At 38.7% G+C, this 26695-nt stretch overlaps 1 protein-coding gene across 3 annotated transcripts in view; it reads right to left on the minus strand.

Moving 5' to 3' along the window:
• Positions 1-25477, minus strand: part of LOC145982534 (phospholipase A2-like) — a 51259-nt gene extending 25782 nt beyond the window's left edge. For all 3 annotated transcript variants that reach the window (XM_083115987.1, XM_083115984.1, XM_083115983.1), the window contains exons 1-5: positions 25386-25477; positions 19293-19450; positions 17871-18019; positions 11133-11292; positions 1427-1579 (exon numbers count right to left, since the gene is read on the minus strand). In XM_083115987.1, coding sequence (XP_082972113.1) covers positions 1427-1579; positions 11133-11292; positions 17871-18019; positions 19293-19450; positions 25386-25409 — 644 coding nt within the window. In that variant the 5' untranslated portion in view covers positions 25410-25477. The remainder of the gene's footprint in view (positions 1-1426; positions 1580-11132; positions 11293-17870; positions 18020-19292; positions 19451-25385) is intronic.
• Positions 25478-26695: the final 1218 nt, after the last annotated feature.

Raw genomic sequence — 26695 nt, forward strand, 5'->3', positions numbered from 1 at the left:
TTTCCTCGTTTCTCATTGGCACCGAAACTGTAGAGCGCTCCCTAGCGCGGGAAACGGGACAGGTTCTACCAAACGCGGTATAGTGGAGACGTCACAGCAGACGACGGAGCATGTGTTGAGTCTAAACAAAGTGAAAACGTGTTTTTTTCCTATCCCAAGCCATTGAAATTTCCACCGGAAGGGGTAGCTTTAAGAGTTGTGACTGCAGTTATGAAACAACATTGTGATGTGCATCGTACATCAATGTAAAGATGAGATTTCGGAGAATGCGTCTACATATAACACATACCTTACAGAGAATAAGATAGAGAATAACCGGAGTAAGAAAATCATGCATTTTTATACAACATCTAAACATTCCAGTTCCGAGCACAGCCGAAGCAGGCCCGAACCTCACCCGATCTCAAGTCGGTTGCGCTGGAAATCAGGATACTCAGGCGATTGAACCGACGGCGCCCATTGGCTGAGATTTCTTTTGCAGCATTCGCTTTACTCCATTTTCTCTTTACATTCTCATTTGTAAGGTATGTGTTATATATAGACGTATTCTCCGAAATCTCATCTTTACATTGATGTACGATACGCATCACAATATTGTTTCATAACTGCTGTCACAATAATTAAAGCTAACCCTTCCGGTGGAAATTTCAATGGCTTGGGATAGGAAAAAAACACGTGGTAGATTTGGTCACACTCAGTGATGTGCAGTAGACTATAAGTTTACGTCTACATACGTTGTCTACACGTAATCTACGCGTAGATTACATTGGGTTGTAGTTTACATAGACTACGTAGACAATCTAAAGTGTATTTAAATTAATTTTCAAGGGTTTCATGAAGGGAAAGTGACATATTCAACTATATTGGCTCCTAACGAATACAACAAAATTTCTTTTCTGTTCTATTATCAACTCTGGAAGAAAAATAGTATGCAAAAAGCAGCAACAGATGGCAGTCGTGAGGCAAGAATGGTCTTCTTCCTATAAAACAATAGAATATTTCCTATATTAGGTTTCTTACTAGGTGAAAATTTTTTCGAATTTGGAAGAAAGAGTATGAAAAGTTCTCTTCACACATCAGCAACTGTTGGGTGGTATAATTTTCTTTTAATTCCACGGCGCCCTTTGCTAAGTTATCACCTTTCGCCATACATAGATTACGTAAAATACGTGTATAAAATAGTCTACGTGTAGAATGTAGACTATCGTTGTTTACGCGTAGACGCACATCACTGGTCACTCTAATACTGTCCATTGCAGGGAAAACAAGACTGCGGCTACCAGCAGTTTGCAGCAGCGCGGCCTTGCTCCACAGATTCCCGAGACAGAGTTTAGTGACGGGTACCATTATTTTTTTTATTATTAGCAGTAATATTCTGTGTGGAGGGCAATGCATTGTGAATAGTGGCGTGTTTCTTGATACTTACGGGTTCCATCGCAGACATCCAATGATGGGGTGCTCCTCTCGAAAGCACGAGACGAGGGCGAGATTGAAGTAGAGCTTTCCTATGTTATTGGCCACCTCAGTGCTCAAGTACTGAAGGCACTGCTTAAACCTTTCGTCGCAGTCACAGTGAGATCTGAAATAGACAAGATCAACACATTAGATAGAAACATAACTGCAAGTAATAACAATATATGCTGATAGGCATGACCCAAGTGCAAAGTAATTTTGTGAGTTCTTCTTAACGGATTCCGTTTCCTATATTATGCATAGCAGGATTAGGAGCTTCTACCCTGCTGCTTACTGACCTTGAGGTACAGCGTACAGGAGTGAAGCTCGCACCGTACTGAATTCTCTTTCACCTACAATGTTGCAACCTTTATGGTCAAGCCTGGACTACAAGATACGCTAAATAATAGAGGACAAGGTCTAAATATGGGACCCCCTTTTTATTTTGTAATTTTCAGAGGGAAAAAATTAATATATCAAGCACCTGCCTTTAAAATGCATATCTATGAAATATATACTTAAATGTAATAGCATGTTAAAGTATAGAAGGTCTCCATTTTTTAAAAAAATAAAGCAATTTCCAAAAAATAGTAAAATGATGTATTTCAAAATTGTGGTCTAAATATGGGCTACTAGTGGTAATATCACAAAAAGCAATTAAAATTTAAAAAAACAGTCTTTTATCGCTAAAACATTATAAAATTCATATTTATGAATAATCTGTTGTTTTGAAAATCACGCGGAATGGGAAAAGTCGAAATTAAGAAAAACATCCAAATATTTGTTGAAAATGTGATCTCAGCATTAGACCTCATGTCATAGCCCATATTTAGACCATCATGCTATTTTCCGAATCCACGACTTTTGCGACACCGTCGTATGCGACACTAGCATTTCTGCCGTCATATGCAACACTGTATGGAAAATATATTCCATGACAGTTGCGACACCGTCATCTGCGACACGAAGTGTAAATAGCTTCCCGTCACACTTTATCCAGCTTAGGACTGGCAGCATCATGGAAGCTGGTGTGTTTTTCCGTCAATACATTAACTGTATGGTTCCATCCCTCGACTGTATTGTTAGTCCTGTGCCGCTGTTGGGAGCAGTTCCACATGCAAATGTCGAAAACAAGGTTGTTTATCTACTGTTCAACGAAATAATCCAAACATTTTCTCAATATGTCGTGGTTTGGCGCATCTTCCATCACACACAGCCATCCATCATCGACGTCAGCCACAGGGAGGTAAGCCAGAGCTGAACACATTCTTATACATAGCCGCACATCTGGATCTGTTTTGTAATCGTTTGTCAGTCCCAACTCCTGCACCTTTTGCCACAAACATTCGTTAAAGTGATAATTACAACCACTGGTCTGAGCCTCGGGAAATACTTTCTTCAGAGACGCTATTGCTGCTGCAAGTACGAAATGTCCCTAATTCTGGTAAACAAATTAGAAATTGTAGGGTAATATCCAAGCAGTGTCGCTTATGACGGGAAAAATCCAGTTTTTGCCTTAGTGTCGCAAATGACGGTGTCGGAAATGTCGGAACTCCCTATTTTCCTTCTTCAATTTATTTTCGCTCTCTGTGGTACTTATTTCACAAACAAATCATGGCATTATAAAAGCCCACATTTGTTTTATGTACCGCTAATATCATAACCTATACAAAGCAGATGAGAATTCAGAAAACGCTGAGCTAAAACATACCTGCAAAAAGTTTTCGGAGGTCGCAATTCTATAACAGCGTCCAAGGCCGAAACTAACCACCACTTTCTCTTGCGAATTGGCACCGCAACCTTTGTCCTTGACAGATAACCAGTTCCCATAGCCTCTGCCAGGCTGCAGCACCTGGGAGTGCTGATGACTATTTAAACCTTTACCAATATTTAGACCTTCTCCTCTAATAATAATAAAAATAATTTTGATGTACTAAATGAGGAATTAAATAGTTTTGTACACGGTACACAATATTGTGTCCCGTCTTTACTTTTACTTACCAGTCAAATATAGGGTTGCGTCGACTTCCGTGGCGGAGTGGTTAGCATATCGAAGTCAGCGGTCCTGGGTTCGAATCCCGCCCTTAGCCTGAGTGAGTGTACCCCTTCATTAATTTCATCACGTCATCACTCTTGCTCATCTTCGCCATTAACCAAAAGTCACAGAGGCGCGAAGTAAAATAAAACAAAACAATAACATATAGCGTTGCAATGTTATTGTTGAACACTCAGGGATGAGAGAGCGCTCATAGAATTGTACACTTCTCCAAATGTTACCTGACTGCCCTGAAAGATTTCTAAGTCCAGAAATCGTTAATTTGGCAACATAACTCTGCAGAACCAGCAGATGGTAGCCAACTCTACTGCAAATCCCTCTACTAGGCGAGAAACCCTGTGTCAAAGATTTACAGTCTTGTTTATAACAAGAAGTCAGAAACTATATTCGCCCAACATATTAATAGAGAACAAAACGGAAAATTCAAGTATGACGAATAATTTAAGAGAATACATACTTGCGATTCGGCATCTTAAAATTGGGATCAGAGAAACTGTTGTGAGGTTTGAAGCACTGCACTCGCTTGTGCTACACCTGGAGGAATTGCTGTCAAGTTTGAACACAAAAGGGCATAATTACGAATAGTTTATGCAAATAAAATATAACAAAACCCTTTCAAATACTGTGCGATGAGCGAAAAGTAACAATTCTTGCAATTTCCAGTGAAAATGTGTTCGTCGGATAGAAAAGTGGTAGTTTGCGCAGTCATCAACACGTTTCAAGGCATTTGCTACAAGCAAAGTTGTAGAGTATTGGTAAAGTACTCTCGTCTCAGATATCTATTTTTCCTTGAAATTAAGGGTCGCGAGTTCAAATCCAGAACCCTCCATACTTTTTCAAAACTTTTTTGTTCGTAAGTATGGCATTTAGATACATCGAGTATGGAGTCAAGTAATTATATAATTCAGAGATGAGATTTATTTTAAAGCACTAAATTCCCACCCAATCTAGGCATGCTACATGTGAAAATTGTTCTTTGTATCTAATCAGTGGTGATTTATTCATTCTAGTTTTTGGACTTTTAACCACTGTTATTTTTTAAAGAGATTTACCTACGTTTAGGAGGAGTCAACATGCAATCCGGGGCGGTCCAGTCCCCGGAGATCAAGGTGGAAACCTAACGGTGCCACACGAAACCTTGATCGTGACCTTGACGTGGTCATCTAACAAAGTGCAGCCTGGGCCACTGATAATCTTACCTGGCAACTTTTTGTATATAGAGGTCCTTGTGACCGACAGACGCGGTGGAGCCTAGGCCACCAAGAATAATACTCCAAGGTAACCATTTATAGACACCACATGATTTAACAGACTACAGGCTACCCTTAAGACGGAGGCAGATTCAGACTCCGAAATGTAGGTAAATCTCTTTAAAAATATAACAGTGGTTAAAAGTCCAAAAACTAGAATACATGTGAAAAGTCTGCAATTATTTTGAAACTAATTTAAACATCATATCCTTGATTATTATTACCATTCATTATAAGTAATTATTTTTATTATTCTTTGAAAAGCAATAGGAACATTCATCAATTTGGATCTATCAGTACCTAAATTATTGTCGTATTCCAACAGAAAGTATCTGGCCAAACAATGAATGTGCTGACTAGGGCTCGAAAGTTGGTGAAGAATTCTGAGGCTTCAGTACAATGATAAATCTGATATCAGTCCGTTTCCGCCCTCAGATAGAACCAGAAAACATATATATATATTTGCGTTTGTCGGCCCTTTTCTTGCTTCTAGGTCATTTTCAATATTTTTTTGCTTTTTTGTTACATTTTTCTTAAGTTTAAAACTTATTTCTCTCCTTCCCTGTTGTTTCTTGAAGTTTAGATGCATTTGCTAGCATAACTTATAACGGTCAAATATTGAGTGACAAGTAATTAATCTAATTGCCCGTTAGTAGGAATTAATTGCAATTGGTATTATTAATATCCGTCGCGAATACAGGTGTCTAGCGAACTGTCTTAGCCAGCACTAGCTTGCTCAACCACCGTTTTTCGCCCGAATTCGGATTTACATGCATTCTTATGGGAATAGCAAGAAAAATGCAACTTCTAAACCAATGGACCGAATTGGATGAGATTTTAACCAGCGGAAGACCACATCATGAAAGTACTGATTCCAAGATTTGAGCCTAATCAGAACAGAACTACGGGAGTTATGAATTATTAAAGATTCATCGCTGAATTGAAAGGGAGACGCTACCCTACTGAGTTGGCCTTGCTTTCCGTGACTGACACAATAGAGGAAGATTTAACCTAATCTCTGCACGAGGGGCCGCTACCAGAGGTTAAGGATCGGAGTGAGCATTGACCAGGATAGGAGGACAACGGTCAAAGCACCAGAAACAATAAACAAGCACCTGATCATAGAGGATAGAGCGTCACCACGTTCAAATCTGGAATAAAAGGGATGATTTGGAATAGTGAGACACAGTTTTGCCTACAATCGCCCCCGGAGTGTGAGCTACGCGCGACCTAGCTGCGAGCTACAATCAGACCCGAGGTCTGGATTTGTTTTCCTCGAGTGAGTGTTTTAGAGCCATGGAGTAGAGCAGAATAGAACCAGGGGGTCGTTCTCCCCCTCACCGTCAACGCATCCGTGCACATACGTGTGGTTATGTGAGTATAACGCCAGACACGTCCACCTGTGTCAATCGTCCGAAACAACGTCCTAAGTAGTAAAAGTTAATAACATTTGATATCCATGTGAAACCGCGAATGGCTCATCGCGTATGTTCGTCTCATCGCCCAAGTCACATATCTGTACTTACGAGTGACCGCGAAGAACTGACCTATTATTGCGCAAGTTGTCGTATGGAGTCGACAGTGTGCGTGTACCGTCCTGGACGTCCCTGCGAAGTGAACGAGTGAAGCCAGGATCCGATGATGCCAGATGGAGCTGCCGACTGATCCACTTTCGCCAACCAGAATAACCGCGAGGTGCAACAATGGAGTGTGGAGGCCTTCCAAAACTGTAGGACCACTTTCACCCAACCCAGGTCAGAGGGAATGCAGCGAAGGTAAGATCCAACCATGTGCGTGTGTGAGAGAGATGACACCTATCTACCGCGAAACTGCGTAAATCAAATCATTGCATAACTTAAATCAGTGCTATGGCATCCCTAGACATCGGTATTCCGGCAGAGTAATCAATGATAAAGATGAGAGTTTATGTTAACAGCAAACAATAGTTCATTGAAATATATTTATACCTTCAGAAAAGATAGAAGGGGTTCGCACAAGGAACAATTATTCACTTTATACTTAAAATCCTAAACGATAAATTGTAAAAGGCAATGTAGCCAAGACATAACAAGAGTATGGTCAAAGTAGTAATGAACCTAACCTTTGTAATTGTCATATTGTCGCCATATGCCATGGAATGAGAGTATGAATGTGAGATCAAGTGAAAGAGGGCAAGATGTACTGTGTATTTATCTGTGCTTTAATATATGTGTATATTCAGAAACACCGTAGTATTATGTAACGTCATTTCAGGTACTTAAAATCAAATCCTCCTAGGTTTATTCTCGGTAACTCCGACTGTTAGGCACTTATCCTGACCGTATTATATTTCATGTGATGTTTAATTCGCCCAGCAGGTGAGGCGAGCGATTCTTCGTTGTTGCATTGCTAAGCTCAGCTCAGTTGAGTTAGTTGAGTTAATTAGTTATTAAATTAGCCCGTAACAAACTTATAGATATAAATTACCTGACATTGTCCTTTTAGCAGGTTTACCATTAAACGAATATATGGTCAATGGAAAAGCACAACTATTATTTTCAAGTGAAATATTTGGCAATGCATTAAATAATTAATTGTGGTAAATTTATTTTTTCCTGCAACAAACTTAAAATGCTTTGTGTGAAGCCTACTTTTAGATTTCCTTGCTAGCCTCTGCTATTGCTTTAATCTGTGCTTTAAAATAAAATTAGGCACAATATTAAAAAATAAATATATAATCTTATGTTTGCCAAACACAAATGTATTTTCAGTTGCTGGCCGTCTACTGTATCGTGGAAGATCCATTCTCAAGGAAGTGAATGATTTATACAAAAAAGTTGCAGTGCATGTTATGTAAACTTGAATAGTCAGTAGTTTAAACCTCCAAACAGCGGGTTTTATCGAATTATTCAACGACTCTCTTTTAATTTTTTTTAAAAAAAATCAAGCTTTCATTTTCAGTGCGAAAAATATTTTAGGCTATTTTTAAATCAATGTTAAAGTTATTCTACAGGTCATCATCTTCCGAGCCCTAGCGCTGACTAAGCTATGTTTCCTATGTGGTTTCTGCACCTGTCACGTGGTATCAGAGTGTCTGCTTCAATTTAGATAGCTGTCTGAAATTTAAGGTTTCCAAGTCTTTGAAGAAATCGATCAATCTGAAGAAATATTTCGTCAAATGCTTCTTGCCTTCTGAAAAATTATCCGCTGTGGTTGGGGATCGATCTTACGAACCCTTTCACACACGTCGAGCACGATACCACTACACCACAGGTGCCACTTTCTTCTTATGCCACTAGTACTAAACATGTAGTTTAAAAAATGACAGTCCACTATTTAAGTCCTTTAATTTAACATCTCGTATCCATATTTCTCAAATCACACAAAATGAAATTGTAAATACCCAGCTGGGATAGTAACGTGTCTTTCTCCCTCTCTCAATCAATATATGGACATAATTTCACTTTTTTCACTTCTGAGATAGAAAAGGCTTGTGCTTGGTCGTTCTTCTTTCTCCAACATTTCTCAGGACTTCGAACTTCAGAACACATGAACGCAGTATTCGTACATGTACGAGTAATTCCCCGCACGTTTCACATACATAATAGTGAATACGAATACGAGATTTCGTTAAACCAAAGGACCTAAATAGTGGACTGTCACTTTTTAAACTGCATGTTTAGTACTAGTGGCACATGTGGGGTAGCGGAATTGTGCTCGACGTGTGTGACGAGTCGTAAAACTTTTCACATGTTGCAGACATTTCATTATCTAGCATGTCTAGATTGAGTGGAAAGTTAGTTTTTAAAATAAATCTCATCTCTGGATTGTATACCTTACTGCAAAAAAGAAAAAAAAATACATTGAGCTGCTGGAAATGTTGGTCAAATTTTAAACCGAATTACATTTTGCAAACATTCTTAAACTAAATTATTCAACTTAATTACTAATACAAACAAAAAAGTTTTGAAAAAATATGGAGGGTTCTGAATTTGAACTCGCGACCCTTAATTTAAAGGAATAAAAATATCTCTACAACTTTGCTTGTAGCAAATGCCTTGAAACATTGTTGATGACTACGCAAACTACCACTTTTCTATCCGACGAACACATTTTCACTGGAAATTGCGAGAATTGTTACTTTTCGCTCATTGCACAGGTGTTGTTATATTTTATTTGCATAAACTATTCGTAATTATGCCCTTTTGTGTTCAAACTTGACAGCAATTCCTTCAAGTGGAGCACGAGCGAGTGCAGTGTTTCCAACCTCACAACAGTTTCTCTGATCCCAATTTTAACATGCCGAATCGCAAGTACGTATTCTCTTAAATTATTCGTCATACTTGAGTATTCCGTTTTGTTCTCTATTAATATATTGGGCGAATATATTTTCTGACTTCTTGTTATAAACAAGACTGTAAATCTTAGACACAGAGTTTCTCGCCTAGTAGAGGGATTTGCAGTAGAGTTGGCTACCATCTGCTGGTTCTGCAGAGCTATGTTGCCAAATTAACGATTTCTGGACTTAGAAATCTTTCACGGCAGTCAAGTAACATTTGGAGAAGTGTACAATGCAAATAATCTTCCAGAAAGGAGAATAGTAAATTTCATAACAATTGGCTTGGTTTCTGTATCGTATTTCCAATTATTACAACGAATGTGCGTGTACTCTGTTTCGCTCTGCACCCTCAATCCCCCTTTCTCTTCCGTTATGTGCGACCTTGCTCCAGAGATAAGTGAGAAAGAGTAAAGCTATACTTCTGTTGAAAAAATAATAACGTGGTCACAAAATCGAATCCTTTCGCACTATTTAAATGCACATCCCCGTGTCGTGTATCACAATAACACAATAATTATTCTATCTATTTTAGATTTGCACACTAGTCTGTAGTGTACTGGTTAGAATAGCGCAAATTTTGGAAATTGCTTATTTGTCTTCCTGCTGCGATAGCGTGTAACGATACTAGGTAGTTTTCTAACACACCGTGTAAGTTTTCAATAAGTGAGTTACACATTGTTGTAACTCCCTGGGTGAGTGATTTATCCAAATACCCCTCCCCAAAAATTCCTCAACACTCCCATAAATATCTTCACAAATGCCCAATTTTATTATCATTTTGGCTCTAAAATTACCCTTACAAACTTGGAATATGGGAAATTCTTAACAAACCACTACCCGCACTGGAGCTACAGCCACTCCCATAGATTTTTTTTAAAAAAAAAATCAGCATTTTCAAATCAAAACAGGATTTTTATTTAATTTTCTTTATTTAGCATTGCTTTTCTGCCACTGTTGGCTAATCGCGACGAAGAGGATGATATGATGATATTGATAAAGGGACAGTTGCAAAGGACACCCGTGACCAGGGGGGATTCGAACCCGTGTGAAATCAGGAAGGAACTCGGGAACACCCACAAAGTTTAATGTAAACATCCCTTAAAATGACACCCAATTACAATTTTTGTCTTTGAATAAGAAATGGGAATTGCGTAATATTTTACAATGTATCCACCTCGCCTACAAAGCAGCTATGCATATCTACCTTTACAATTCCACCCCACTACAAAAAAAAAAAAAAAAAAAACTACTGCGTACGCCACTGGTTACTCGTGTGTATGGACATTCCTTCACCGTCTCTGCAGAGAGTAGGAGGGCCTCCACGATGGCGTAGTGGTAACGTCGTCGGCTTGTAATCAAGTGGTCCCGGGTTCGATACTCGGCATATTGGACAGTGGTTCGGATGCCACTTTAAACTGTAGGTCGGGTCCCGATTAGCCTATATGTGCATAAAGTGGACTTAACAGTTCAACAAACAAGCAGGGAGTAAGTACCAACTTCAGATTAGCATGGCCCAGTTGCGGAGTGGCGCTACGACGCCAGAGATCCCGTGTCCGAATCCCGGACTGGGCATGGATGTCTGTGAGTGTCCATTCATCAATTTCATCATATCATCACTCATCCCTATCTTCGCAAATTAGCCAAAAGTGGCACAAGAAGCGAAGTAAAATAAAGCAAATCAATCAATCAATCAAAAAGGCCAAGTTGATTGGTTAGGTAGACAAATCAATATATGGCATTGGTACTAGTATTGTAAATAATATGATTAAGAAGAAAATTAGTTTGTTATGAATGTAATTGATTTATCATTGGGGAATATATAGCAATCAAATCTAGTGAGAATCAGTCTTATACGTACAGTCACTGCCGACTTGTAACGATTCCATTGAAAGTCAATGCATTCATTACAAGCCAGCAATGTCCGTGACTGTACAAGCAACGATATTGTCAGATCGCATTCTTTTCTCGAGCTGCAATTAGTTCCGCAAAAGTCGCACAGGTGGTAGCACGAGTAAAATACCCATTACTTCTAACGCTCACCAAGAGATGGCAGTACCTGGTATATGGCGTGTCGTTGCATAAACCCAATTTGCATTCTCCTGATCGCAGAGCTTGAGGACAATGGTCGTGTTCTCTGCAACACAGATCTTCCCTCTTGTAGAATCCGAGATCGTTGTAGCCGGCAGCGATGTTTCCTGGACCACACCACTTTGTGCCTGCAATTTAATATAATAATAATTTTTGTCTGGGGGGTGGCAAATACCAGGATAAACGTACCAATAATAATAATAATAATAATAATTTTAATAATATGCTAATGCTAATAATAATAATGTTAATAATAATAATATTATAAAATTATTATTAGTATTATTATTATTGATTTGCTTTATTTTACTTCGCTTCTTGTGCCACTTTTGGCTAATTTGCGAAGATGGGGATGAGTGATGATATGATGAAATTGATGAATGGAAACTCGCAAACATCCATGCCCAAGTCGGGATACGAACCCGGTACCAACATTATTATTATTATTATTATTATTATTATTAGTAGTAGTAGTAGTAGTAGTAGTAGTAGTATGAAAAACGTTATTACCCTCCTAAATTATGCAAAAAGGGGTGAGAAGTTGGTGCTATAGCATTTGTGTTCGAACAAACGATTTCAATTATTTGTTCAACACGTTCAATTTCACATTAATAATTAGAAAAGGGCACACAAACTATTTTTGAAAGACAGAAAATGCTGCATAAATGAATTCCAAATGTAATTCTTTTTTACATTAACATGTATAACTTTCATTCACGATATATGTTTCACATATATGCAACATGGAGCGGTGTGGACACTAAATTGTGTACGTATTCAAAGTTTCTTTAATACATATTATATACAACATATATTATTTAAATACATTACACATCCAAATCATCCATCTCCAATAAGCCAACAGCATAAATTACATACATTGTCTCTCAAATGTGGACGTTCCCTTTCTTCAAAACAATTGTTCATGCATTTAAAACAAGTCTTATTTCTCTGTCTGGAAATTTGCAATGCATTACAGAGAACAACGATACATTGCGAGCGAATCGAGCAAGAAAATTTTTGGATCCATTTTTTTTTTTTGCAGGCGGTAATCAATATTGATTTAATAGGGCGCAAATAATTTCACGGGACACCAATAGACTTTTGTGCCTCCTCGATGGTGTAGTGGTAACATCATCGCCTTGTGATCATGGGGTCCCGGGTTCGATACCCGGTGGAGGCAAATGGCACAGTGGTTCGGATCCCACTTTAAATTTTAGGTCCAGTCCCGATTAGCCTTTCTGTGCATAAAGTGGACTTAAAACCAAAAATCATTTACAACTTATTTTCATTTAGATCGTTCGGCACCCAGGGCCGACTCCCTCCGCCCCCTAGCTACGGTTCTGAACTTGATAAGACTAAGAAAACGAGATATTGCGAGCGAAGCAAGAAAATTTTACGAAAAGTATTTTTACTTGCATAAAATTTCAAGTTGTGGGCGGTAGTTACCCCCTGCACCCCCTGCAGGTACACTTTGCCGTCAATGTTTGCCCCCCCTTGCCCCCCTAGAACTCATTTCAGTCCAAGATTGCGGGGGGCAATGCCCCCCTGTGGTTGCGCCACTGATAATAATATATTATTGCGCATTTATTAGTTAAGAAAGCATGAGCAGCTCCTTTCACATTTAACTCTTGTGTAATACGAACTACAGTTGAACCTGAGTTATACAAATGTCAAGGTGAATATAAAATAATACATACAGGTTGTTTCCGGGCTGATGATACAAACTTTCATGGGTGATGGAGAAGGGCACATGTATCAATTTGAGATAAGGAACGCTGGTCCGGAAACGACTTAGTCGAAAGTTATAAGCGAAAATCTGTGTATGAACATGTAATACTTTCATTACCTGCACAAGTTTCACAAGCTGCTACATTCACAACAGGTGTTCAATATGGCGTCCACCAGCTTCGCTGCAGGCACGTTTCCGGACCAGAGTTCCTTATCTCAAATTGATACATGTGCCCTTCTCCATCATCCATGAAAGTTTGTATCATCAGCCCGGAAACACCCTGTATAATATTGTATAACTGAGTATTACTTACAAATCAGATTTAGATACCATGTCATATCAATAGTAAATACTGTAATTATATCTATTTTTAGGAACAAGATATACGTAGTACAGGTTGTTTCCGGTGTTTTTTTAATTTCCTTTTAAATTTAGCACCCAATTTTTAGAAAAAGCTTCTAAAATGGCATTTCTTTTACTAATGACTGTACAAAGGGTGGCATAAGCGATGCCTAAATCTGCAGCTATAGTGGAACCACAAGCGCAGACCCGCGACTCCTGTGCACCGTATCCCCGCGTGGAGGGGAGGGGCTCTGGGAGAGGCAGAGTAGAGCATGCTTCATTATGGCCCAAGTTGAATGGAAGAGGGGAGGTGCGTGGAGACTTTTCGCCGAGAGTTCTTTTGTTGTGGTCGCTCAATATTTTAGATTTTTGTGGATTAGCGTCCACTTCCTGTACAAAGTTTACTTTCTGGTTGAGCGTGCAACTTTTCCTCTTTCTGTTCTCAATACAATCTGAAAACCGTCGCTTCTTGTGACATTGTTGTAGCTTCAAATGAACTGCAGTTTTTGAAAATTAGTACGTGTCACACCGAGTTCCGTATAAATGCATTACGTACAATTAAGGTTTACTAAACACATTTTTAAATTATATTTTCTCGGGTCCTACAGTAATTTACGGATAAAACAAAATTACGGAGAAATGAGTTACGTATATACAGTCTCGACTGTATGACAATGTGCTTTGTAAGTCGTCCAAAGTATGAATTTACGTGGAGGTGCCATAAAGAAGGGATACTTATAAGCAGCGTTGTTAAAGGTCCATAAATTATAATGGGCTCGGTAAAAGGTAAACTGCTCCCCTGTGCTTAGCACCACGCCATGAAGGCGTATAGGGGGTGTGTGGTTAACGCCCTACAGTTTCTTGATCCGGTCGTCAGAGGGGGGTGTTGTGATCAGCATCATGCCCCTGACCGCCTTTACCCCCCAGAGTTTCCCCAAGGTACGCTGGGTGGGTGCCGGGGCCGCTTCCAACGTTAGAAACGTTCCCGGATTTGAATCGGCCGGAGATCAAACCCGGGACCTTTAGCATGGTAGTCAGACGCGTTACCGACTTTTTAAAATTTTATTTAAAGGAAAGCCCCTAAGCGAAAGCTTCCCCCATCACACTTCATTCATCCATATCATTTTATTCAAATCTCAATTTCAAGACTTTTCAGGACAGACAATCACAAACATCCATGTCCGAGCCGGGATTCGAACCCGGAACACCTGGCGTCGTAGCGCGATGCGCTAACTACTCCGCCACAGGGGCTAGTGTTGCCCACGAGACGAGACTTTGGCCTGTCTCGTCTCGTGGAAATGCTGTGAAATGCTGTCTCGTCTCGAAAATATTCGTTTGTCAAAGGGACACATGATCAATCTCGTCTCGTCTCGAAATTTTAAAAGCCTGTCCCGTCTCGTCCCGTGGGCAACACTAACAGGGGCCGACTGACTGAGTCACCGCGGCCACGGTAACGGACCGGAACCCCTTTTCTCACACAATTTAAATTCGGTCCAAGTTGCGTAGTCCTTCACTCATCCTCATCTTCGCGATTAGCCAAAAGTGACAGAAAAGCGAAGTAAAATCAATCAATCAATTTACAATTCATGGACCTTTAACGTTTCCTGCTCGCAAGGAACATAGCCCTACATATCCAGGCCGGGATTCGAATCCGGGAATTTCGGTGTCGAGGTCTAAAGGCCACCACTTATAACGTGCCCTGCCTCGCGAAGCGGATGACAGGTTTTTGCCACTGCGCGAACGCAACCGACGAAGCCCCCTGCCTCGCTCCTTCCCTCCTTACTACGCTACAGCAGCGCTGCTCGCTCCGCTGTCCACACGTGAATACGAGAACACTCTTTCACAAGTTCGGCGGGTTGACCAGGCCTGACATAATTAAGTCACCAGATGTAGTGACGGGCGCTGCTTGACACATCAAAACGCTATTTAAATGGGACGATATTCTAAATTACATATGGCACCAGAAAGCATTTAAGAGATATCGCGTACATTACTTGTGGTAACTATTACAGTAAACCCTCGTTAACACGAATCCCAAGGGACCTAAAAATCAAGAGTTCGTGTTAAAAAAAATCGTGCTAACCGGGGACTCAAATTTTATTGTTGTAATACAGTTCTTTCTATACATTCACCATTTACAATACGTATTATGTATGTCATCATAGAAAACACTACTACAGTACACAGTAATTAACTTTAAAAAAAAAAATACTCAGATCATTTCCTGGTGAAAAATTCCTGTATATTGCGCTGTCGCAGATGGGCACGCAAATGCCTGGTAACTTCACGGCCAACTGTACTCATAGCTTCCGTAAAACTATACGGCGCACGCTTTTAGAAGGAACATGAGTTCGGCCAATAGCCAGCCAGTGCTACTGCGCTGTTGCCAAACTAACTGTTAGCGCAAGGGAAGAACAGTAAAATTCCCGATGTGTCCATTATTTTGATAATGCATGCACAGTATATATGAGTACAGTGAAATAATATAGTGAATATTTTTACACAGGATTAAAATATCATATCACTGTAGCATATACGAGAAACCCATACCTGAAAGATGCTTGAAGGTATTTATTTATTAATCACCGCTCTCGTCGTCTTCCTCGGTCTCCGTGTCACTGATTTAACTCATTTCCGAGTCACTCTTCTGGAGGTTAATGATTAGATTTTGCACCCTTGGTGCATGTACTACTGGTGCTAGGTTTTGAGAGTGACATTATTTAAAATAAAAAGAACACACGGAACACACACTATCGCACGAAAGGGCTGTATTTATTTTTTTCACAAACTGTTCTTTGTGGCGCACGAGTGAACGATAAGTGAATAATTTTACACCGGCCTTGCTAGGAAAACGCTGAACTCAAACTGACCCAGACTTTCAATGTTCGAGAACGCCAAGAACAATGAAGGGTCATTGTTTATATCGAGGCGAATTTAACACCCACAGTTTTCCCTTGCCACAACAACTCAGCTGCGTAAACAAGGTGGCAACGAAAAAAAAACAGGCGGAAGGAAATGATAGGTGATGTTTCCATTGTTTCTTCAAGGAACGATAACTCCGGCTGTACAATTCATGGGACTTGGACAGCCAGGTTCAAAATGTCTTTCCCCATCTTATGATGAACCTTAAAGTTGCGAATTTTATGAAAACTTCTTGCGCGCAAGAAAAATACAGAACACGGTGTTTTAACTTCCGCGCCGCAGTCTCCTAACTGTACAACGTTGCACTCCTGCCATTGGCTGATCGCCATGCACACCCTCTGTGTGGCCCCGCCCCATATCGCTTCTAAAAGCGTGCGTCGTATAGCGGTCAATTCGTAATGGCTACGTTTCAATGAATAGAAAAACACATCTGAACACACAACTGAATTTGTTGGTTAAATACGTAAGCTCATTGTTGACGCGATCATCGCGATTGTCGAGCACTTTGCACCCAAATTTTAATCTTGATGTTACTCGTACTGGCTATGCTTTAAAGAATAGAAAAACACATTTCAAGACATTGTTGATCTGAATCTGTTGGTTACAATACTGTATAAGTTGATTGTTGACAAGATGATAGAGATTGTTGAGCAATTTCTTACATACAGGAACAACAGAAAAAAATATGAAAAACTTTGAAAGTTCGTGTTAAATGAGATCTAATGACGCAACGGACCAAAAAAACAGTTCGTAATTCGTGGTAAACGAAATTCGCGTTAACCGATAAAACTTTCTATAAGATATAATACATCCCTGCCGGGACCAACATTTTGTTCATGTTAACCGAGTGTTGGTCTTAAGCGAGTTTGTGTTAACGAGGGTTTACTGTATCTAAAGGTACCTTACTTAATGCATTTATGTAACTAATAACGGGGTGTATGTATACCAAATAAGTAATTTTTACATCCATTTCTATTGGTAAACTTCATAGCGTTGAAATTGATTTTTACATGAGAGGAATTGTACAAAATTGTAAAATTGAAATGAAATGATATTGGAAATCAAGTAAATGCGTATTTGAGTGGTTTTCTGTTCGCCAAGGTTAATTCTGACAATGATGAAAAATTTGAAACTTCAAAGCCTTACCGAGAATTCGATCCTTTAACCAATGAATTTATGCTTTATGATGGAACCTAAACACAGGAATGTTTATCAGTGACTGCGTTTTTCAAATATGTACTTGGTTTGATCTATTTCAAGAATAACATTTTAAATGTAAATTGTATTAATTGAAAATGACGTCATTTTTTCAGAAAATTAATGCGTCATTCAGGAGACTTAATATTCCACTGGGCTCAGCTCAAATATAGTAAGATCATCTGTGCATAAACTGGGCTTAAAGCAAAAACTTAAGACTCAAACTCAAATATAGTGCAGCGTTTAAATTCAACGGAATCGGTGGAGATATATTCCGGGAACTCTCGTGAACATCTAAAGAAAATCTCGCTGAGCCACCATTTTGAAATATAGCGTCGCCATGTTGAATTCTTGCCCCCTGCTCATAAATGTTGCTGTTGCGCGCGAACTATTTGTCCTAGAACGTTGCGGTTTGTTTTGACTTGTTCTTCTTGAGGTCTGCTTTCTTTTAAAATAAGTAGTGTAATTTTTTGTTTACTTATTAGAATAGGAAAAGTTAGTGCATGACTTTACCTGGATATATGAATCCGACTTGTCTTACTATATCGTTTGGCACAGTCCTCTTCCCTCTGCATTTGGAAATAAGGTTCACCATGTCGTCGTCGTTCAGTTGTTTCACGAATTCAGGGTCGGTGTGAAAGAGCATTTGCTGCACAACATCACTGAAAAAGAGACAATAATGACTTCTGACTCGGAAAGTATGGCATATGTACAGCTTGGCCAAGATAAGTATGTCCCCCTGTGGCGCTGTAGTCGCAGGGCTTATAGGTACGAGAGAAGAGGAAGCAAGAGGAAGAAACAAATGACGGTGCACTTTAGAACACGAGTTTGCCGGGGTTATTCTTATCTTGGTGAAGCTGTATCTGCTATGACTAACTTTAAATAAATAGAGTCCACTGCAAAAATTTGATAGAGAGCTACCTCCTCTTTGGCCTGCATCAGTTGGAATTGATGTTTTAAGTCCACTTTATGCACATATAGGCTAATCGGGACTGGACCTATAGTTTAAGGTTTTATCCGAACCACTGTGCAATGTGCCTCCACTAGGTATCGAACCCGGGTCTACTGACTAACTAGGCAAGTCTTACAATGAAAGTAACTGTATGGTTGGTGGGGACGACTCTGTTTAGCCTGTTCATGATCGAAATAAAAGAAAAAGTAAAGTTTTCAATAAACTATAAATAATTTATTCATTTAGAGATTATCATGATAGTCCCTCCCAGGAATTTGTGGAGTATAACTGTAGAGAATGGGAGTTAGCCAGTGGTCAGTGGTCAGAGTAAAACTTCAACATTTCGGAAGAGACCGTAGCCCCATCAGCTCCCCCTCCGCGTACGCCAGTGCTCTGAGACGCCCCTTAGTACTCACCAGTGATGTGCGTCTACGCGTACACAACGATAGTCTACACGTAGACTATTTTATACACGTAGATGACGTAATCTATGTAAACAACTTGGCGAAAGATGATAACTTAGCAAAGGGCGCCGTGGAATTAAAAAAATATATATACTGCGTATCAGTTACTGATGTGTGAGGAGAACTTTTCAAACTCTTTCTTCCAAATTCGAACAATTTCTCGCCTAGGCAAAAACCTAACGTAGGAAATATGCTACTGTTTTATGGGAAAAAGACTACTTTTGCCTCACGACTGCCATCTGTTGTCTTTCTTCTATACGATTTATCTTCTTTCATAGTTGATGAGAGAAGAGAAGAGAAATTTTGTTGTAAATAGGGTTCTTTTCATTTCGTTAGGAACCAATATAGTTGAAAATATCACTTTCTTTTCATGAAAGCCTTGAAAATTAATTTAAATGCACTTTAGATTGTCTACGTAGTCTATGTAAACTACAACCCAATGTAATCTACGCGTAGATTACGTGTAGACAACGCATGTAGACGTAAACTTATAGTCTACGGCACATCACTGGTACTCACCCTCCGGCGATCACTTCGCAGTCTTGGTCATCCTCCACTTTCACTAGGTTTTCCAAGTTTTCATCCACGTAGAGGTGGTAGGCTTGTGAGTGGACGTACTCGAAGAGAGCGAACAGGAACAGTACCAGGATCACGTGACTCATTGTCAAGACACGATCCTGCAACAATAGGAACACAGAAAGCCGTTACAAACACTTGTAATGCCTCATAATGAAAAAAAAATATTATTTCTCAATTCTACAATCATAATGTGGAATTATGAGTACACCATAAGAATACAACATGTGGTTAATTTCATGAGATCTTGATAAGATCGGATAAAGCTCTAAATGAACGTGTTCTTCAATGGACTTCTTTTGAAATATTAGTTCTAAAGCCTTTTTCTTGGAAATACATAGTGGTTCAAATTTGTGCAAGCACTCGTTTAAAGCAAATACGAATGGAGAAACGCGGGATATCGAAAAGGGGAGAAATTGTTAGGAGAAGTTACCAAAATGGCGCCCACTTTCTTCAATGGAAAGGTTGTCATGTCATGTGACATATCAAAATGGGCTAGAATTTCGCGAGAAACACGATGTTCTTAACCATTAAAACAGCACAGGAGTTAGAGTTATTTTGAAATTGCGAACATCATCGTGTTTCTCGTGAAATTTTAGTTCATGTTGATATGTCACATGGCCACTTTTTCATTTTAGACAATTTAGTTCATTCCAAGATGGCGGACTTTAGGCTCACGGTCAATTAGGTAACATCACAATAAGTTCTCTGGAATTCGGTATGCTGTTTAAGAGTTTGTTCGTAACTAAAAACCACATATCTACGCACTTTAGGTAAACAATTTTTTATTATATCGGTGAAGTCTGTAATTTTTTAAACTTTGCAATAGCTTTTACAATATCCACTTGAGAATCTGGTGCACTGGATTTACTGGAGGTGACATACGCGACAGCAAATGACATGATTGAGACTTGCACAAAATTCAAATCTTAACATTACTATATGCGACTTTCCCTCTAAGTTCCTAAAGAGAATTAGGTGAGTGATATGTACACGAAGAAAGGTGGTTATGATATACCTACAGGTATATTATTTCTGTATTTACTGTTATACATGACAACTTTTTATCAACAAGCTTCAGAGAAAAATACAAGAACTAGAGAAATAGTAAGCATTAATCCTTCTTATGCAAGCCACTGGCATCTACCGTTCTTTACTTAAACCTTGCATGTCCTTGACAATGTGCTCTGGATTTCTATGTTTGTCATTTATCAGTCAATCATAATATCATATGCCTCTACAATAAAAGCCTCCGTCCTTTTTCTAGCAGGATTTCTGCTACAAGGCTCTGGACTTGTGTTCAGTCCTGTCTCTGAATTTGAATGTTATTACTCCATATAAACCATATACCGTGCGTCCATTTCGATCTGCAGCCGAGAGATCGGGAGAAGCGTGGCGGGCGACGCTGACGGAGATGCCGACATTTGCGGCCTGTAATGCCCGCTTATTTTTATAGACATATGCAGACATTTATATAAATATTGCAAAACGAGCACTAACCTGTGTTATAACACGCAAAAGTTCTTCTGTAATTCATCCAAGTTCTGCTCTTATATACACAAATAAATACGCTATAGAAACGATGTTAAGAGCCACAGATAATAAAGTTCGAATGTGCAACACTGTATCAGGATTACACTGCAGACGAAACCGATAAAAGTGAATGGTTTTCGTGAGCTTCCTTGCAATCCGAAATATCCGAGCTCGAGTTTTTGTTCCTTCGCGACTAGATGAAGACAGAGTTGTAAATATAGTGGCGAGCAATGTAAACCAAGAGCGTGTTAATTTCGTACTGTGCGCAAGAGTGTTATTCTTGGTTACTTGCAGTTACTTGTTTGTGTTATTGTAGTGTGTATGTGTGACGTGTCAGTGAGACGATTGGAATGCCAGGCGCAAGATTCACGTTAGAACAAAGATTTTTTATGTATGACACGTACGTGAAAACAAACTCGTGTCGAGACGTGTGTAGGTAATTTGTACAGAAATTCCCATGCGTTTCAACTCCACACAGAGATACGGTTAGACATCTTGTCCTTAAATTACGAGAAACTGTATCGTTAAATTTTAAAACACCTAAGCAAAAACGACGGATTCTAACCGAAGCAAAACTCGATGATATTGGTGCAGCGTTAGAACGTTCTCCAAACAAACCTCTACGCCGTGTTTCACAAGAGGTGGGCGTGTCAAAATCATCGGCACATACAGTCACTAAGCTACTAAAATTAAAACCGTACTCTTATAACACTGGTTAGTGCTCGTTTTGCAATATTTATATAAATGTCTGCATATGTCCATAAAAATAAGCGGGCATTTCAGGCCGCAAATGTCGGCATCTCCGTCAGTGCCGCCCGCCACGCTTCTCCCGATCTCTCGGCTGCAGATCGAAATGGACGCACTTTACATTAGTATTTGGAGTGTTCAGTACAGTTCAGGCAAAAAATATAATTACAAAGTTTCTATAATTTACAATTTAAGTATTCACTAAGGCTGTAATAGTCCTGTTTTTTGTGACTTGTAGGCCGTAAGTTATATCAATTATTGCCATGTCGAACAAAATAAGAAAATAACGTTTTCACAACAGGTATTACAACGATCTTCACTGCTGTAACTAGGTGTCTGCAGGACGAAAATTGTCGGTCGGGACGGGATTCGGAAGGGAAATTTTTATAATCCCGTCTTTCTGGACTGAAGAATTCGTCATTTTCAGACCAGTTTCGGTACGGGAGACCTTCCAAATTTACGGACGCCGTGAAAAATCTTGAATTCTACACACTACCCTCCCTTCTTAAGTGATTGTTTTGGCACTTCTGGAATAAAACGCATACATTTCAATAATTTTTTGACACTTTTAGCGAGAAAAACAAGAATAATAATTTTTCAATAAAAATCCATTGGATATCGCGACTGTTCAGGATCCCGAAAAGTGCCATGATGGTGAGCAGATTAAGTGGTCTCTATGTATCGTGGAAAAGTGCAAAACGATAAAGAACTGTCCATCCCCATATGTTTAAGAAAAGAAAGCAAGCTGAATCCAGGTTCTAGTTAAGTAGCGGACCCAAGTCGCAATTTGTCAACAGTGTCAAGGAATTTACACCCAATTTCAATGTTATGTTTTGTAAAATAAAATAAAGTAAAAAATTACTAATAAAATAACAATAAATAAATGCTATTAATAAGAAACACTACTACTAAAAATAATAATATGTAAAATACAAGTTCTATGACTGAGGGGTCAAGATATGAAATTTTACTCCCCCCTACCCGAGAGAAATTTCTACGGGTGTCCTTGGCTGCGTTTTTGTTCCAAATGACATCCATATTCTAAGTTTGGTGTTACTTGAAGCTTAAATAGTGTCTACAAAATTTAGATACAATCACTCTTTCCCTTAACCCACCATCGCAAGTCGAGGAAATGGCAAGATATTAAATATCTCTAAGGAATAGTCCAATGCGTGCCACATATAATATTCATCTGTCCCGATGTGAGCTATCAAATCGGATTGTTGTCATTAGACAACTACGAACTTTCCCAAAGCGTAGAGACCATCACGCCAACACTATGAGCCCTCAAAAAATGACAAGTCTTCCCGAATATGTATGCCACAACGCGGGACAAATTCACGTTTGTCACTGGTATGATGTAACAGTTCCAAGCTTCAGATCTCTGTTTAATCATAATAATAGTGACAACAATGACAGTACATATATTGGATCCTTGAATAATGTCAACAAGAATGAAGAACAACAATATAGAAAGACATCTATCATTCTTTAGTTCAGAATGAAGTTAAGAATATAGATCTTGCCAAAATAAACATTCACATAAAACTCCCATGATTCACTCATTTTCAATTCGAGTGCTGAATGCTACTTATGGATCAGAAACATACATTAATATTAAACATTAATAATGTTATGCTTGTGGACATTTGTGTCATCTGCGCAAAAATTTGACCAAAGTTTACAATGATCAAGAACGTAGGATGGGGAAGGGGTTGAAAAATACGTAAATACCGGTAAGCTTATAACATGGTTATGAGCTCACCTGAAGTACGTAGTCACCTCCCTTAAAGAGCCCAACGTTCTTTTAAGTGCAAAATTACGTCAGGAATGTAAAACATGTTAAAATGTGGTACTAAGTAGCCATAAAAGGAGACACACAAGTGGGGTGTCCGGAGGAGCACTTTTTTTTTTATTGAGCAATTTTCACACCGAAAGTACCCCTGGGGGCATTGGTGCATGTGCATTACAAGAATTTTTTTATAATAATATAACATAATATAATAGTAAAACACACAATGACAAATTATTTGTTGAAGTGAACTAGTGCTGTAAAAGTACATGTTATATAGTGTATACAATCTAAATTTATTTTATCAAGTTATTTAATTCTTGAAATTCTTGAACTGAATATAATGTGTATTCCAATAACAATTTTTTCACTTTACTTTTAAAGATTGTGGTTCTCTCAAAATTTTTGTAACTTTTTGGTAATATATTGTATAACTGGATGCCTGAGTAAAAAGGTCCTGTTTGGTATGCATTTAGCCGAACTTTGGGAATGTGGAGTTATCTTTTTGTCTGGTATTGTAATCGTGAGTGTCTATGTTCCTTGGATAGTTCGATTTTGTTTCGTGTATGAAAGTAAGTGTTTCAAGTATGTACAAACTTGGAAGTGTTAATATACGTAATTTTTTGAAAAGCGGTTTACATGTATCAGTTTTATGTGCATTTGCCAAAATACGCAATGCTCTTTTTTGAATTTTAAAAATCCTCTGCGATTGAGCCGAGTTCCCCCAAAATTGGATACCATACCTCAAAATACTTTCGAAGTTTGAGAAATAGATATTTAGGAAACATACTGTATTGAAACTATTTTTTAAGGTTCTTAATTGGTAACATACGGTGTTTAGCCTCTTGCATAAATGATCTATGTGAACTTTCCAGTTTAGACACTCGTCTATAAATATTCCAAGAAATTTTGTATTGTTAGTAGCTGTTATAACGGCATGCCCTACTGTGAAATTATATTGCTTAATAGAAGAGTTTTTGGCTCTAGATACACCAAATTTTATTATATTCGTTTTTTCGTTGTTCATAGAAAGTTTGTTTGCTGAAAACCAGCTTTGTAGTTCAGTAAGAGCTTCTTCCGTTTTTTGAATTAAAGTTACATCGTTAACAGAATCTACCAAAGCCGTAGTATCATCAGCGAAAAGAGTAACTTGGGCAGTTTCAACATTTGCTGGAAGGTCATTTATGAACAATAAAAACAATAGGGGTCCTAGTATCGATCCTTGGGGGATTCCAATAATCACATCTTTCAATTCGGAGTAATATGTTGTTTGCGTCCCATTATTGGAGAAGATATTTATTGCAACGCTCTGTTTTCTATTCGATAAATAGGATTCTATTAATTTGTTTGATCGGGCATAATCCCCTATCCTCCAACATTCATTAAAAAAAAAGTCACATATAAAGATGGCAGATTATAGAACTGACTATTAAAGAAGTGAAGCCAAAGCCCCTCCTGCTCCTTACTGAAATTCATGAACACGCTACTGACATTACCTTCCACCTTTCCTTTACACATTTCCGAACATTTTCGCATACCTCCTCCATTTGCAAAATTCCTGCTGGTGAAACATCAGCAAGTATACACAAATGTCTACACTATCCCAATCTCGTAAACACATTTTGTTTTCGTCAAAATAGTTCGACTTTGCAATATATTAATGCTTCATATGCAATGGTTATTATTGCATTACAAGTCCATAATCCTCCCCCAAAATATCGGCTTTCCTTATTCACAGCGATTGATTTAACCAATATACGATAACCTGACCTAGGTCAGTGTAGCCAAAGTGTTCTCACTGTTGAAATATCAGAGAAAGGGTCTCGCGTATCGATTCAGATTTCAAACCGGTGAAGGGTTCTATTCCTGGCGCACTGCTAACGCAAATACACATTGTCACATGCATAATTATACGTTAAAGAGCATTAACAATTGCATAGTTCATGCACTTAAGGTTATCTTACCTTAATATGGAATAATAAGTCCATTAGAAATCTATAGGAAACATATGCCGAGCTTCTGACACATCACATCACCAACAGTTAACTGGGTTTGAACATTACCTTGCCTCAGAATAATATTGATTTGTTAGTTTGGCGATAGCTCGGCAGGTGGCTCTGGCGTAAGGTATCGGGATGTAACATAGCAATAACGCATTCTTTCTGCGTGTATCTTGATGCAGTTCCTTACGTACTTTTTGCGTGATCTGATTGTTAAAACATTGTTTGATTCTTCGCTGGGGACACAAGTAACCTTTGTCCTTGGCGAAAAGGTCGTAGAGCTTTCAGAATGATTCACAGCTTGTATTCATATTACGGGCCCGTTGTCTAAACAATACACTTCCGTGAAAAAATGTTATTTCCGGTACAACAATATAAATGTTATTGATTCGTTATTTCCGCTTTATGTCTTTGGAGATTGCATAAACAATAACTTGTGGCATTTTATTGTATTTCTGGGAATCTGTTACGGTGAACTACACTTAAAAATTTATGAAGTTTGTAGTCTACAAAACTTACTTCTTGACGTTTAACTTAAACGTTTGTTGTGCAATTTGGAGTACTAATGGTCAGAATGGCCCAATTTAAATTTTATACTCTAGAAGCGAAACGAAAATATACATTTAAAGTACTAATTTTAAACTATTGATCATTGAGTTTGTTTTTTAAAGTCCCTTTTATGCACATATAAGCTAATCGGGACTGGGCCTATATATTGTATATATATACAATATACATATATATATATATATGGGGGATGAGATTGTAAAAACTGGTTGATAGATTTGAAAACATGCCCCCCCCACTCCAAAATAAGTTCCGACGTCCCTGCATAGGCTAATACGTAGTTTCAAGTGGGATCCGAATCACTGTGCAATGTGAATCCACAGGGTAAGTCTGTAACTTTGAATCAACCTCACAAATCGAAAGGATTTATGATACCTTTTCGTGACGTGGTCCAACAGGCAACGACATGTACCGAGTTGAATGGTGGCCTGTTCCATACAGGAGTTCAAGCTGAAGACCTTCAGCTTCGTAGCGCGTTAAGTTCACAACCCTCCACCCAGAGGTTGGTGGTAGTCACTACACTATAGTGTATACATTTAACCCATGTGCAGTACTACATTCCCATAATAGTGTCCCAAAATAGTGTTAAACTCTTTGAATGTAAATAACAGAGAAACTTCGAGATAACTTGACTGGACTTTTTGTATTTGAAGCTGCAATATCTACATTGAGTGTGTGTGCGAGCGTGTGTAGGCATTCTATTGTTT

The sequence above is a fragment of the Lepisma saccharinum genome, unplaced genomic scaffold (assembly GCF_977018435.1).
Source record: "Lepisma saccharinum unplaced genomic scaffold, izLepSacc3.1 HAP1_SCAFFOLD_232, whole genome shotgun sequence".
NCBI classification, from domain to species: Eukaryota; Metazoa; Arthropoda; class Insecta; order Zygentoma; family Lepismatidae; genus Lepisma; species Lepisma saccharinum.